Raw genomic sequence first — 14,978 nt, 5'->3', positions numbered from 1 at the left:
ATTAGTTGTGAACCTTAGAGGGTACACCAAGTCGCCAGGACTTTTCGGCGCAAATGATTAATCTACTGTTTGATTTGTTTGAAACTATCTTGATCTCAGTATGCTAAACTCACTATGTTAAGTGCATTTAATTAAGTATATTTAGAGATTAAGATTAAACTTTAGGTTTATAATATATGTGTCTATAATAGTATATTTACATATTTGATGTTAGTAATAAATTGCTGTTTTGTACGGAGAATCTAACAAAATTCAATTTTCAAATAAAAAAAGAGTAATTTACTGTTGTTTTGAAGGAATAACTAATAAATTAATAATCAGCAATTTGATACTTTACCCCGTAATATAAGAATTAGTAAGACCAGCCTTAGGCAGTTCCCCCTGGCAGGGGATAAAAATTATTGTGATGTAGTTAATATGTGTTAATCTTTTTATATTAGGAAGGCACAACATAAAAATAACATGGATAATTAATGTAGAATACAAACACGGCACATCAAGTTACATAAAAGGTTGCAAAAGTGCGATTTTGCTGCAATGTGATATCTGACGTGCTATCGACTGAACTTCAATTGTATTATAGTCTTAAAAATTACCATACTACCGAAACAGTAATCAAATCAGTATTAATTTTTTTAATATACTAAAATAAGAAGCCATGCCAATTGCTCGGCTGGGCACTGAGAACTACCTATAGAACGTGAAAAATAGAATTATGTATTTTTATGGTTTAGTTCTAATTATACCTCCATTTACTTGTTGTCTTAAGATGACATTGTTTTGCACCTAAATATTTGTATTATATTTATCATCTAAATATTTGTATTGTAGTAATAATCAGCATAAAATAATCAATCTTTCTATAAATATGGGTCCATGTTTAACATGGAATAATTTGAGATACCTGGTGAAGAAGCATACCTACTTTACTCATAAAGACTGATTTACACGTATTAAGTAGTTAACAAAAATTTTTACATAATTTTAAGTGACTAATTGCATGTAAACACAGAATTTAGTAGCAAGTTGCAAGTTAAAATTTAGTAACTAAATTTTAAGTAGCAATTTCTGTTTACATTAAATTTAATCACTTAAAATTAAGTTAAAATTTAGTTACCTACTTAACTACTTAATGCGTGTAAATCAGCCTTAAGCGACATAAGATTTTGGGAACCCAATGGAAGTAAAACCACAGAATAATAATAAGTAAACAGAGAGATCACGTGGTAACTAGCTCATTCATTATGATTCTCATAAAGAATACCATCAAGATATAGTCAAAGGTATTAATTTAATTTATAAATATATTCCCTCCATAGACCTCCCAAGTATGATTTGCGTAATATTCATGTTATTTTATTGTTGTGTCGTAACACGTCTTAATGCATGGAATATTATGGCTTAAGCTGTGGTATTACAAGTGTTCTGACGTCACTTACTTTAGTTACTTAGTATTGTATTACCTAATTAAGAATTCGTAATGCTACACCAACAATGTGTATTGGAGTAGGCGCACATCGTTGATTTTTAGTTGGCCGATAGTTGTGCCCGATTTTAATTTGATGAAGAATCGGCCAAATCGAATCGGCGTAGTGTGCGCACTCCCATACATGCCCATACTGAAAAATCAACGGTGTGCGCTTACTCTTACTGTGTTATACAGTAAAACTGATTACTTTTTGCCATGAAGTTTAATTTTGTCGACCAATCGTTTTCTATTTTATGTAATATGGCCAAGTCGCAAGAACACTTTATTTTAGGCATATCGGCCCTAAGGTATTTTTTGTATTCACGTAGTAACTAATCGTCAGTCTTTAGAAATAAGAACAAGCATGAGATTAAATCAATGTGTCGTCTAAAATTTGTAGTTTCTATTATACATCCTGGTTTAGCTATGATGTAAGAATAAAACTGACTAAAATAACTATTCCACATATCCCTACCGACATATCCCCACTGGTAGTACCCCTACCTTCATACCAATATTGGTACAGTCAGCGTCAGAAATGATCTGATAAGCAAGGATCACTCAATCAATCCACATGCACATTGTATTGTTTTCTTTCGAAGTCGACAGTGAATGTGAAATTAAATGTGATGTGATGTGTCCCCCTATTCCACCTCTGGCCATCCCGCCTGGGTGGGAGGAGTGGAACGAGTAGGAGGGTTCTTAGGCCTTGATCACACGTACCGAGTAAACGGGCGAGACGCACCGAGTTCTCGGCCGAGAGCACTGTCTCGCCCGATTACTTGGTACGTGTGACTGCTTTTTGGCAGCAACACAGCATATAAAACAGCGCCCTCTTTCTCAGAATTGACGAACTAGCTTCTAGAGAAAAACCTAAAAGCACACACATTTTCCATGTGGTTGTATAAAAATGTACTTAGAGCCAACGCCCTCATGTATGTAAGCGAAGAAATAACTTTTAATATTTTGTAATTTAAAATCACACAACAGACACAGACATCCATATAACTAGCGCCCTCTTATTTGGATTCTAAATACTAACTTCTAGTGTAACAATTTAAAAGCACACTAATTTTGAAAATGTTTGCAGAAGCCATACGTGAATTTAACGCCCTCTTGAAGATAAACCAAGAAATATCTTTTATTATTATTTTTAAATATCACAACAGATGTCGCTCGGCTATATATAAAGTGATCTATATTTTACACAGCTCCTGAAATCATCCGCCATTATGTGTTTGTGTTGATCATGCATGGGCGAAAAGTGGAACATGCATGACCATCAGTCATCAGGCTATGCATGAAACTTTGATTTCGCCCCGGTCGACTTCATTCGGGAATCAAATCCAGGATACAAGTAGGTACCTCTTCAGCGAGAGAACTTACAGCCCTTTAGCTACTAAAACACAGTAAAGATGGAAAATATTATCTTATCAACCAGTTTTATTTTAATTTTGTTTTGTACTGATTAGAGATTATGACATAGCCTTCCTTGGCGAGATATAACACTATTAAAGTGTTGAATTTACATTAGGTGTCGTACCCACCTGGGAATCGAACGCTGAACCGCCGACTCCGAGTCGAGAGAGTCAAGCTACTCGTACTTCCGTTACTATCTAACATTGGTCAAAGGAGGTGTGTAGGTGGGTTAGGTACTCAAATGAAAAACATCCGGTGAGCTGGGGACATTATGTTTTATTGACCAACTAAGTACCTACAACTTGTCCTATCAGTGACTTTGACAGGGGGCCACCTTCATTGGATTTATCTTTTCGTGCACTTTAGCGCTAGATGATTTCCAGCGTCCTAGGTTCATTGGATTCTTTTAGTGCAGTAATAGAAGGGTGTTTTTAGTTTTTTAAACAATTAACTAATGTTATTTAATAAATAGTGATTCAAGAGGGAGATTTTTAAGTAGGTATAATAATAATACATACCTGTGCGAAGGAGGGGCGGGTCGCTAGTTATTAATAAGAAGAGTCAGTTTTTATCACAAAAATACTTTATTTCTATTAGTTTCGATACAATAATTTGGACAGTCCAGTCGATGCACACGTTCCACAATGTTCACTTATGCACTTATTCACAAATAACTGCAAACATTCATGCTCTCTTTTGTCAAAACTTTCAGATTTGGGTCACTGTTCAAGTTTCTATTATAGTTATATAGTTATTTAAATAAATATTCAATAGAAGTATTCTTACTAAGTAGTTTCAATAAATCTTCAAAATCTTCAGGTTTTGTAGTTATTACGTGACCCATAATCTTTTTTGTGGAAAATGATCTCTACATATTTTGATTATTATTAATTTTAGGTGTTCAATTGAAACTCAACTTTTATGGTCAGATAACCACTAAAATTACTGATATCCGGCCTTCTTCAGGGATCAGTTTTTTAACTTTTTTAATACTTTTATTTCTATTTGAGTTTCCATTATAAATTATAAATTTCTCACGACCACAAAATAACTAATCATCTACATACACTTACGTATTTACAAATAAGAGCTAAATCGTAATAAATAACATATCTCTGGATCGACACTTCAAGTTTGCCTGTTTAATGGCACATATTCATACGTTTTGTTACCGTTTCCATCAAACGAAAGTACGGACCGGTACTCGACTTGTACTTTAAAGTACCGGTTTAAAAAATACTTTGTACCATACGTAGGGTGAGCAAATCTAGGGTGTAAGTAGAGTTCCGGGGAGGCATGGCGGGTGATTGACAGACAATATTATAATAACTATAGCCCGGTCTGTGAGCAAGTAGAACTTTGTCCAATGACCCAAGCTACCCATCCTTATCGCTCGCGCGTAATTATATTGCTGTCGCGACTGTGCAACGGGCGCCCGCAGTAAGTGTGCGAGCGCGACAGCAACATAATTACGCGCGAGCGATAAGGATGGGTAGCTTGGGGTCATTGGACAAAACTCTACGTGCATACAGACCGGGCTTTAGTCCCTATTGGTGTTAGGCTAGTTAATAGTATATTCACTATGAAACGTTTAATTGTTTGATGTTCAAAACTGTTAAACATCCAGTCTTAGTCTTTATTTGGAACCTATATTAATATACATACGTACTCTACTTTTTCTGGGACTGATGGGAAGAATGTACTGTGTATGTTTGATTTATGTACCTTAATAGATTTTTCTTACAGAAGATAGGTAGGTTCGTCCACTAAGGTAAGATGAAAATAGTTCCCGCTGATAGATAAAATATATTTTTGAATACCCATTATAGACTAGCGGTCCCATATGGTACCACTTTTTTGTGTGTTTTAATTTGGCTCTATACATTAACACGTGAAAAGATGCAGTGCTCTGATTGATGCAAATCATAGCCAATAGATATGGTCTATGCTAATAGGAATAAAAATTGACAGTTATTCTTTTCAGTTGTATGTAAGTGATGATTGAAGTGAGCGCATCAAAATTTTCTCTTAAAAATTGACGCGTCATAAAAGCAAGTGATCATATTTTTTTTGTGTGATAGTGAAATACTGATTTAGTTACAATCTTGTATTCTCCATAAGTGCTTTTATTGTGAAATGGTGTAAAATTACGTCGATTTGTAATAATAATGGGAAATATTGTATGTCAAAATTACTGGTACCGTACGGTACCGCTAGCCGCTTACCGTGTCTTTTTAATTATTTTATGATTTTTAGTTTTTACTGTATTTATTGGGAAGTATGTGATATATTCAATGGTATATATGGTATATAGGAAGATTAAGTAAAATAGTTTCCTATACTTTACAAAACCATGGTTTTTTATTTATTTTAGATGTAACTTTCACAAACATTGGCAGTTTTGGAGGACGATGAAGGTCCCAAGACGAAGCAGAAATTTATAGGACAAACTTAAGATAATTGCGACTCTCGAACAATATCAGAGTATAGAAAATGTAACGTGGGGCTATGTGCAGCGTGCAATGCCAAGCTCCATTCCAAATTTTTGAATATTCAAAGATAAAAATGAATATTGCTTACCCAATATACAGCTTTTTTACATTTAATATCACTCCTGTTATTTGTTTGTATATTAATACATATTAAAATAATAATAAAATATATAATTTACCCAATTTTTATAAAGTCCATGATAAAGTTATGTTTTAACCAACTGACACGGTAAGAGGCTAGCGGTACCATATGGTACCAGCATTTTTTTTCCAGATTACAGGTCGAATAATTTTTTTAATGCTTGTATAGCATTATGTAGACCATAATTATGAACATATTTCAAAAAAACAAAAATCTGACACTTTAAGAAAACTCAGTCTATAATGGGTTAAGGACCAATAATCAAACGACTTTGCTTCGTCTTTAGCAAAAAACTTCAACATTTCTATGGTTTTAATATCCACTAATTTCTTCGATTCTTAATTTAAATTGATAGCTCTTTTTAAGTACCTACCTACTTGACTTGAATGAATTAATTTTAGTTAAAACAATATATTTCTGGAAACAATAACACCAATCACCCGCCATCTCTCAGAAGGCTGTAACACATTTAATAAAACTTCATCATTAAATACATTTTTACAACTTAAAAACTAACTAAAACAATCTTGGATATAATTCACAGTCCAATAATTAATAACGTCGTAATTATAACAATTAAAATGAGACAGGAAAGTTAGAGCGCGAACAATGATTATCTTCAATCTAATCTTACGAAAAAATACATAGCAACTATGTACAACACATTATGTAACCTCTTAATTAATAACTACCTACATTTATATGAAAATCAGAATGAAAATGACGTCCCAAATATATCTAAGAAAAGATCAAGGATATCATAGTTAAAGCAATCAAGTCAAGAGTTACTGAAGATTAATAATCTTTGAAACAAAACTATCAAAGATTTATCAGTTACGAAAAATACACCGAAGAAAAAGTCCCATATAAATATCAATACGGGCTATTCTAGTTACAAGTCATGTATTTATTTCTAACTACTCGAGATAATATATTTTATAGATTTAAGAATAAACATTCTCTAGACTACGAAATAAATTAAAATGGAAGCTTGCGTAGTTATTTGGTCTATTTAGCATAACACGTACAAAGCTAAATGTAATTTAACACCACGATCAATGATTTCGATTTGAAGAGATGAAAAAAAGTATGCCGAAATAATTGTACCTACAAATCAATGGGGGTGAATTCATCAGTCATATCTCTTTCACTATAAATACTAGCGTTCAATTAATACATTCGTTGTCACTGGGTTCGGGTAATAAGGGTCCTTCACGTGGTGTCGCCCCTAATACCTGGGTTTGTGGTTGTGGGTGGTGCGGTGGGGCGCGTGCCACTCGGGGTGGCGGGGCTCCCTGTGGTGGTGGTGGTGGTGGCGCCGCTTGTCGCGGGGTGGGGCGGGGTAGACGTCGGACACGACGAGCTCTGATCCGTCCTTGGGGGCTTCCCTGTCGTGCCTCCTGTGTGGGTGCTTGGCGCCGGCGGCTTCGTGCAGCTCCTCCCAGGCCTGCCGGTAGTACCGGTTCAGGCCGCTCCGCGACTCTGAGGACGAGGAGTCGAGAGACGCCACCGTGTTGCAGTCGGGCGACACGTGGTGTCGGTACCGCTTCCCGTCGTGGTGTTTCCTGCTGAATTGGAGGGCATTGTTGAATCTGAGTTTTGGAGTTGCATCGCAAGCGGCGGGTGTAAGATAATGAGCATATTGACAGCTCTTGGAGTCAAGATTTGTCCATTCATGGAGGAAAATGGATGAAATTCAAGTGTCTGTAAATATGCTCTTGTCTTTGAAATACTGAAAATAGCTGAAAATGAAATACGTGGAGATAGATAAAAAGTATAATATCGGGTGATCGTGGGTGTAGGTACTTCGGTAGCATGTGCAACTGTCGCCGTGCGTTGAGTAGGTACTTATTTACAAACGTGTAGAGCACCGCAAACCTAGACTGTGTGGTGTTATGGGTCTTCTATGCACTGTTATCCACCATAGGCGATAGTCAACTAAAGAAGTACTTTGTCAAATGGTTTCTACTCACTCATTCCAGTGAGACAGGCCTCTCTCAGAGAGAATAACTAATTATCGAAACTAATTTTCCCATCCCGCGTATTAATTGCTGCATGATTACATTGATTCGGCCATAGTTCCTTATTTTAGTCTGTCGTCAATGCGAGTAGAAAACTAAATTCTTAATCACTAGTACTTCAATATTTGTTATTATTTACTCAATTTAGAGTCGCCTAACTAACGCATACGATGGATCAACAGCAGTGAACAGGTACCCATAACGTTGAGCGTCCATTTTGTGAGTGACATCGTGAACAAGATGGCGGTGATTGTCGTGTGCCGTTTTGTTTGTGCGTGTGCGATGCGGAATGGCATAGTGGCCGTATTGACTATAATATTTAAATTGCAGTTTTAATAACGTGGCAAGAAGAGACAGTTCTCTTTCTCACCCGAATCGCTGGAAATATTAATATAAAAACAAATTACTTTTAACTGAAACTGATTTTTAAAGGTTGCATTGGCGACCCAAGCTTTTCGTCCATCCTATTTTTTTTCAAGCGATAAACCTAATCGACTAATTGTATAGATAGAGTACCTACTTGGTATGTAGTAAAGGATGATGGGCACAAATGTATGGAAAGTGGTACCCGCTCCAATAGCCATAACCAATATATATTTTAAAAGGCCTTTAGATGTAGGAAAATGTCTGCTATGGGGCCAGTTCTAATTCACGTTTTGAAAGCAGTAATTCCACTAAGTATTATAATGAAAGTATAACAAAATCATCCATGTGTACGAGTATGTATTATGACTACATTTTATTAATATAACTAAAAGAAGCATTGAAAAGGAAAGGATTATACCTACGATGAACTACCCAAGCTATTAGCCCTTTATTCGCTTTCATCATCATCATCATGATCATTTTAGCCATAGGACGTCCAGTTGAACATAGGCCTCCCCCAATGATTTCCACAATGGCCGGTTGGTGGCGGCCTGCATCCAGCGCCTTCCCACTACCTTTATGAGGTCGTCGGTCCATCTTGTGGGTGGACTTATTGGGTCTTGTGGGTTTATTCGCTTTAGCAACCCATAATAAGACCCTTAAGAAGTAATAAAACTTTAACCCCTTTATTAATAAATTGTCATTTGGTATGAAAATGTCATTTTAATCCAAGGCTCTTCCTAGGTGTAACTTTTTATTAATAAGGGGGTAGTACTTCTTTAGATAAAAATATTTATTTCACAATTATCCCCATCAATAATTATAGAGTTAAGGAAGGATGCTGGAGCAGTAAACCCTTCCTGCCACGCATAACCTAAGTGCCATACGATGGACACGTATGATCTTCTTCTTCTTCTTCCTCGGTCCCTCACTGATGAGGATCGCGACCACAGATAGTGTTCCTCCACAGACTGCGGTCATAAGCTGTGTGGAGCGCACGGTGCAAACTCCCGCCCACCGTCTTCCTCACCGCGTCCGACCATCTCCCCGAGCGCGTCCCCCTTCATACTGTATGATACTTAGGTTACACAAAAAGTATCTTCTTTATCTTCGAACGCAACCAGATCTGAGGCTGGTGTCCATAGTAAATGTTGTTCGTCTTGGTAAGACCTTTCAAATGACACTACAAACATAACTATTGGAGCCGGGTACCATTCTGCAAAAAAGTATGTATATCTTCGTACACAACCAGATCTGAGGCTGGTGGTCATAGTAAAAGTTGTTCATCTTGGTAAGACCTTTCAAACGATACTAGACACATATCTATTGGAGCCGGGTACCATTTTGCCCATTGTCCTTTTTCATGAGATTCTTTGCGTAACTTTATATTACCTATTTACATTATTATTCTGTGCTATTACAAAAGTACCTACTTATCTTGTCAGGTTGAAATGTCTTTTAGATAACCATTAATGCGTTTTAAGAATTTGGATAGCTTTTGGGTTTAAGACTTCAAAAACTGGATTTCCATGCATCAGCTCCAGATCCAAAGGTTGATTGGGAAAAATGGAATCTATGGTAATTCAAATTATATTCATGTAGGTACTAGGCAATTTCCGCACTTTAACTTCTTACGACCGTAGACGTCCATAACAGCCTATTCGTTTCGCTCCATCGTCTCATTCGGGAATCGAATCTACAATCTTTACAGCCACAACGCCACCCGCTTGTACCTCAAAATATAAACGCACGCTATAACGGGTTGGAGAAATGTCCGGCACGATGCGTCTGGCGGTGCGTGCGCGCAAACTCGCGCCTCCCGACTTGCTGATCCGGGAACGGGAGTGCGAGCAGAGTGTACCACCGCGAGGGTAGCTCGCGCACCGCCGGTGGTCGCTTTTGACCGCCGCTGACGTCATCAAAACGTGTTAATTTGGGGGATTTTGACTTCTAGACTAAGAGCTAGTGAACGCCAGGCCTACGTCATTTTATAAAAGCCGAAAGTTTGTCAGCATATGCTCCCAATATAGGATAGAATGTTGGTGAATCGTGAAGATTGGGGCATCGTGGCTTTGGCAACTATCCTAAAAAAACTGCAAGGAGTTGGAACTGTCAAAACTGTCTGGCTGATGAGGAAACTACTTCTAATTGTTGCCCTAATATTTTATTTAAAAATCAGCTTTTATGGTATAACGTAAGCCTAACTTTTACGGTGGCTTTTTCTGTATATTCAATACACTGTAATTCTACTTACGTTAAACCATACAATCTGATTTTTATGTATAATATTTGGGCAATGATCAGAAGTTGTTTCCACATCAGCCAGATAGTTTTGACAGTTCCAACTCCTTGTCAGACAGTTTTTTTAGGATAGCTGCCAAAGCCACGATGACCCAAACTTCATGATTCACCAGCACTCTATCCTATATTGGGAGCATACGCTAACAAACTTTCAGCTTTTATAAAATGACGTAGATCTGGCGTTCACCAGCTCTTAGTCTTCTTCTCGATTGTTTTCTATTGTGTCTACTTTGTGGGCAGTGTCATGTGGGCAGTTGGTATTGTGGAGATTATGTGAGAACCTACCTAAACTTTTCTGAATACTGAGGTGTTTAGGTTTGAATTTAAATGCAGAAAGTGTGATTCAAAAGCGAGCACGTAAATATTATGTAAACGGAATTCTAAGAAATATATTTTTGAATGTTTTCGATCATCTAGGAATTAGGTAGGTATTAGGAAACTATAATGAAAATGATTTAGCTCTGAAATTGGTTGTGATTTTTATACGTTTAACCGTGTTTGATTCCTGTTGATGATTCTGGACCGTGTAGGCAGATCGAATCTGAGTAGGGTGTTTGATAGCCCGTATTCACAAACGATGCTTGATTATGTGAAGCACCAAATCGAACTAATATAGAAAAGAGCTCTGTGATTAGTTCTTGTGTCACCCTGTGCGTCCACGCGCACTTTGAAGGCTCATAGTAGGTAATGTTTGTGAATACGGGCGTAAGTATAGTGTGTTCTAGCTTCTGCGTAATATATTATTATCTTTATGACCTTATTGTATTGGAAATTAGAGCAATTAATGTGTGCTGCAATCTGATAGTGTAATCCTGTTGAACAATACCATTGCATTGGCGTCGATGTGTGTAGTTTAATGGAATTAATTTTGGAATTAAGCTCTGATAATTAAACTAAAGGGTACAGTTAGTAATTAATTATGTTATTGATGATGAGTTTATGGGATAAGATATCTATGTGAAGTATTATAGGCTTACACAATACATTAACATAACAATGGAGAGTAATTTTAGAAACAGTTAATAAATGAAGTTGGATTTGTTTATGAAAGCGTCAGAAGAAGCATTTATATTTTAAGGTACTTTCATACCATAAGAACCTTGGTAAATGAATTAGGGTAATGAGTCTACAATGGATGAAATAAGATGCATAAAGTGTACGGACAATTTTGAGTTGGAGGTTGTATTTTAAAGTATTTATCGGCCATGAAGTGCTGTCTTAGACCTCACCACTTACCGTAAGATTAAGGTCAACCGAATCAGTACCCCGTGAAAGAATTACACAATATACTCAAGTATATTGTGTAGAGGTGTGTGTGTAGAGGTCAACCTCTAACTCAAAAATTTACATACCCTGAACTTCAATATCAACCTTACTTCTTGATAAAAAAATGGACACCAAGAACACTTGAGTTGTATTCCGAGGGTTTATTACAGTTTATCTTTATGAGAAGGAACCCTTAATCTCACCTCATGGCCGTGATGATGGCTATGACTGAGAACACCAACGCCCCAAGGATATAAGATGCGAAATATTGGACAATTTTGTATCTCATATCCTAGCCTTTGCTACATTAGTGGAAATCCTGCACAATCTTACCTTCTACACTAGGATATAAAATGGTGGTAGTGACAGTGACCACGACTCATGTTCCAAGAACCCCTAGAGTGACCAATATCAATTGGAGTGCTGAGGATTTATCAAAGTCTATTCTTAAAACGAAGATATCCTCAACAATCAACAGTCTTACCTCCTGACTAAAGACAATATTAGTGATGATGGCGACCAGGAACACCAGAGCCCCGAAGGTCCCCATAGCGACTACGGCTCAAGAACCTCCAGAGCGACCAACATCGGTTGGCTTGCCCAGGGCCCGTTGCATCCTAGACTATACAGGGTGGAATTTTGTAATGCCACCTGGAGGGAAAGTACTCTTAGTATTGTAGATAGAAAAAAATTCTAAAAGAAAACATTCCTTTATTTTTTAAAAGAAATTGAACTGCATTCAAAGACATAAAAAAATTTGCTTGCCACACCCGAGAATCGAACCAACTAAAATCTGTTAAAAATTATACCCTGTATTTTTATTACATCAATCGTTAGGGTTAAGTATAAGGATGAAATCTCTCTAACAAACTTGATAAATCAAATGAAAGGAAAACCATGAAATCTCAAATTATTTTAATTATGTACAGAAAATTGTATGGTATGGTAGTGAATTTTCGAAAAAATTTCGAAAATTTTTGAATGCAGTTCCCTTTCTTTTCAAAAATCAAGGAATGTTTCCTTTCAGTAAAATTTTCTATCTACAGTATTAGGAGTAGGTACTTTCCCTCCAGGTGGCATTACAAAATTCCACAATGTATAGGAAGGCGACCTCAGCCAGCAATCAACAGTCTTACCTCCTGACAAAAGACAATATTAGTGATGATGGCGACCAGGAACACCAGAGCCCCGAAGGTCCCCATAGCGACTACGGCTCAAGAACCTCCAGAGCGACCAACATCGATTGGTTTGCCCAGGGCCCGTTGCAGTCTAGACTGTATAATAGGAAGGCGTCCTCAGCAATCAACAGTCTTACCTTCTGACTAAAGACAATATTAGTGATGATGGCGACCAAGAAGACCAGGGCCCCGAAGGCCCCCATAGCGACTACGGCTCAAGAACCTCCAGAGCGACCAACATCGATTGGCTTGCCCAGGGCCCGTTGCAGCCTAGACTATATAGGAAGGTGACCTCAACAATCAACAGTTTTACCTCCTGACTAAGATGACAATTGTGGTGATGATGGCGACCAGGAACACCAAGGCCCCGAAGGCCCCCAGAGCGACTACGGCTCCTATGTTGAGCCGCGCCCCCAGAGTCTCCCGCCTCTCGCCGTCCACAGACAAAGGCACGTTCACACGCGGCGTCTGTTCTGCTCGGATGTTGTTGCCGCTGCCAAGGATCTAGGGAAAAAACAACTTATTCAGTTATTTGTGGCAACCACGGGCCGGAAGACATCGCGTGGTCAAGCCTTCTACTAGGTGGACCGACGATCTGATGAAGGTCGCAGGAAGAACCAGGTTCTGCAGGAAGCGTACGACCGGTCGTTATGGAAATACTTGGGGGAGGCCTTTGTCCAGCAGTGGACGTCAGGTGGTTGAAACCACAGACTAATAATAAGTACTCTGAAACGAACAAACGAACGATTCAGTTATTTGCTAAAAATGTGGGTTATTTTATGATAAAGGATAAACTTTTTTTCCTGTTACGCTTCCGTGGTTAAGCTTACAAAGTTCGTAGATTTCTGGACTTGGAAGTTGCTTTGGATTGTGCCAGACACGGCAGGGTATTCTATGTATACCCCTGCAGTCAGCCCTAGCTAGTACATATACCCTCGCAGTCATGCCTAGCTAGGAGCCTACTTTTGGATTTCAGTATCCGAGTTTGCTATACTTGGAAGTGATGAAGCACCTGATGTCGTGCCCTGAGTGCCCGAGCAACTGCACTCAGGAGGATTTGGTGAATGCTGCTGACAACGCCACTCTTGTGGCGGAGTTTTGGGCTGACACTGTGTAGGTTTGTTGTCGACACGAAAAGAAGAAGAAGATACTTGGAAGTGATGATGCCTGGGATGTCGTTGTCTCATGTGAGAAGGAAATCTTCCGGAAGACAACGGAACGGGAGTGCTACGATCCCACTGCATTTCTGCAGAACGCACATTAACCATTATGCCGATAGAACTATTGCGGTAGTCTACAACGGACTTAGAGATTAGCATCTAATTATGTAGTTTCAAAACTTTGTTTTCCTTTACAGCCAGTATAATGAAGGAAGCAGAACGCTGAAAGCCAGTTACAACATAACAGAATGAATATGCACAAAAATATCGTGCAGCCTTATTACTAAAAAGACGCCGCTGACAACGTGTTAACATCGTTAACAAAAGTGAAACGGTTTAACTCCTTTTATTCTCCCATATTTGGAAAGTAAAAAGTATCCATTATGACGAGTAAGTACGCAACTATCCGTAAAGTAATACCACGGTCACGTATTTAAGTAAACATCATTACAAGTAGGTATACCTAGTAGAGACGAGGGTTCAGTAGGTTCGTAACCCAGTGCCTCTTAATAGAACAGTTTTATTATTATTAAAAGTTATATTGCACACAAAAAAAAGGAATGCAGTACAAAAGGCGAACTTAATGCCTTATGACATTCTCTTCCAGGTGTTTTTTTTAAATCGTCTGTGCTGGAGGACTAACTAAAGGATAAAATCATAGCTTAATATATTGTCCTTATTTTTTCTTTTGATTTGGGATCTATTGTAAGCTACAGCCAGTAGGTAGTATTCTATTCTGATACTATAATTCGTGTCGCTATCGCACAAAAAGCGATGAAAAAGTGAATAAAACTGAACTTAATTGCAATAAATTAATGACCTGTGACTAATCTTCTCATTATTTGTTTAATTTCACACGATCTTTATTTGAAAACGGCCTTTTATCACGCTTTTATTTAATTTCACTTTGGCAATCATGCTCGTATCTTGCCTGTTAATTAGACCGTCTACATCCATATCATTGTGGTGTGACATAACACGGAAGGTCAGAATAAGAAGAAAATCTTTATAACGGAGATTTTTTTTTATCCACAAAGAGGAAGCTCTTGGCCTGTATCTCACCTGATGGTAAGTGATGATCAGGTCGAAGGTGGAAGCGAGCTTCACCCGGAATCCTCAACCACGGAGGATCTGGTTATCTTACCTCTAACTGCCGGAAGCTAGC

General features: G+C 37.9%; 1 protein-coding gene across 1 annotated transcript in view; it reads right to left on the bottom strand.

The window, feature by feature from the left end:
- Positions 1–5,774: 5,774 nt before the first annotated feature.
- Positions 5,775–14,978, bottom strand: part of LOC114363362 (sushi, von Willebrand factor type A, EGF and pentraxin domain-containing protein 1) — a 67,850-nt gene continuing 58,646 nt past the window's right edge. Inside the window, exons 9-10 of the mRNA XM_028319052.1 lie at positions 12,967–13,157; positions 5,775–7,086 (exon numbers count right to left, since the gene is read on the bottom strand). Of these exons, the coding sequence (XP_028174853.1) occupies positions 6,750–7,086; positions 12,967–13,157 (528 nt within the window). The 3' untranslated portion in view covers positions 5,775–6,749. The remainder of the gene's footprint in view (positions 7,087–12,966; positions 13,158–14,978) is intronic.

The sequence above is a fragment of the Ostrinia furnacalis genome, unplaced genomic scaffold (genome assembly GCF_004193835.3).
Source record: "Ostrinia furnacalis isolate ACB-3 unplaced genomic scaffold, ASM419383v2 OfSCF7084, whole genome shotgun sequence".
Lineage (NCBI taxonomy): Eukaryota > Metazoa > Arthropoda > Insecta > Lepidoptera > Crambidae > Ostrinia > Ostrinia furnacalis.
The sequence above is the reverse complement of the archived record's forward strand: the minus strand, read 5'-3'. Positions and strand labels throughout refer to the sequence as shown.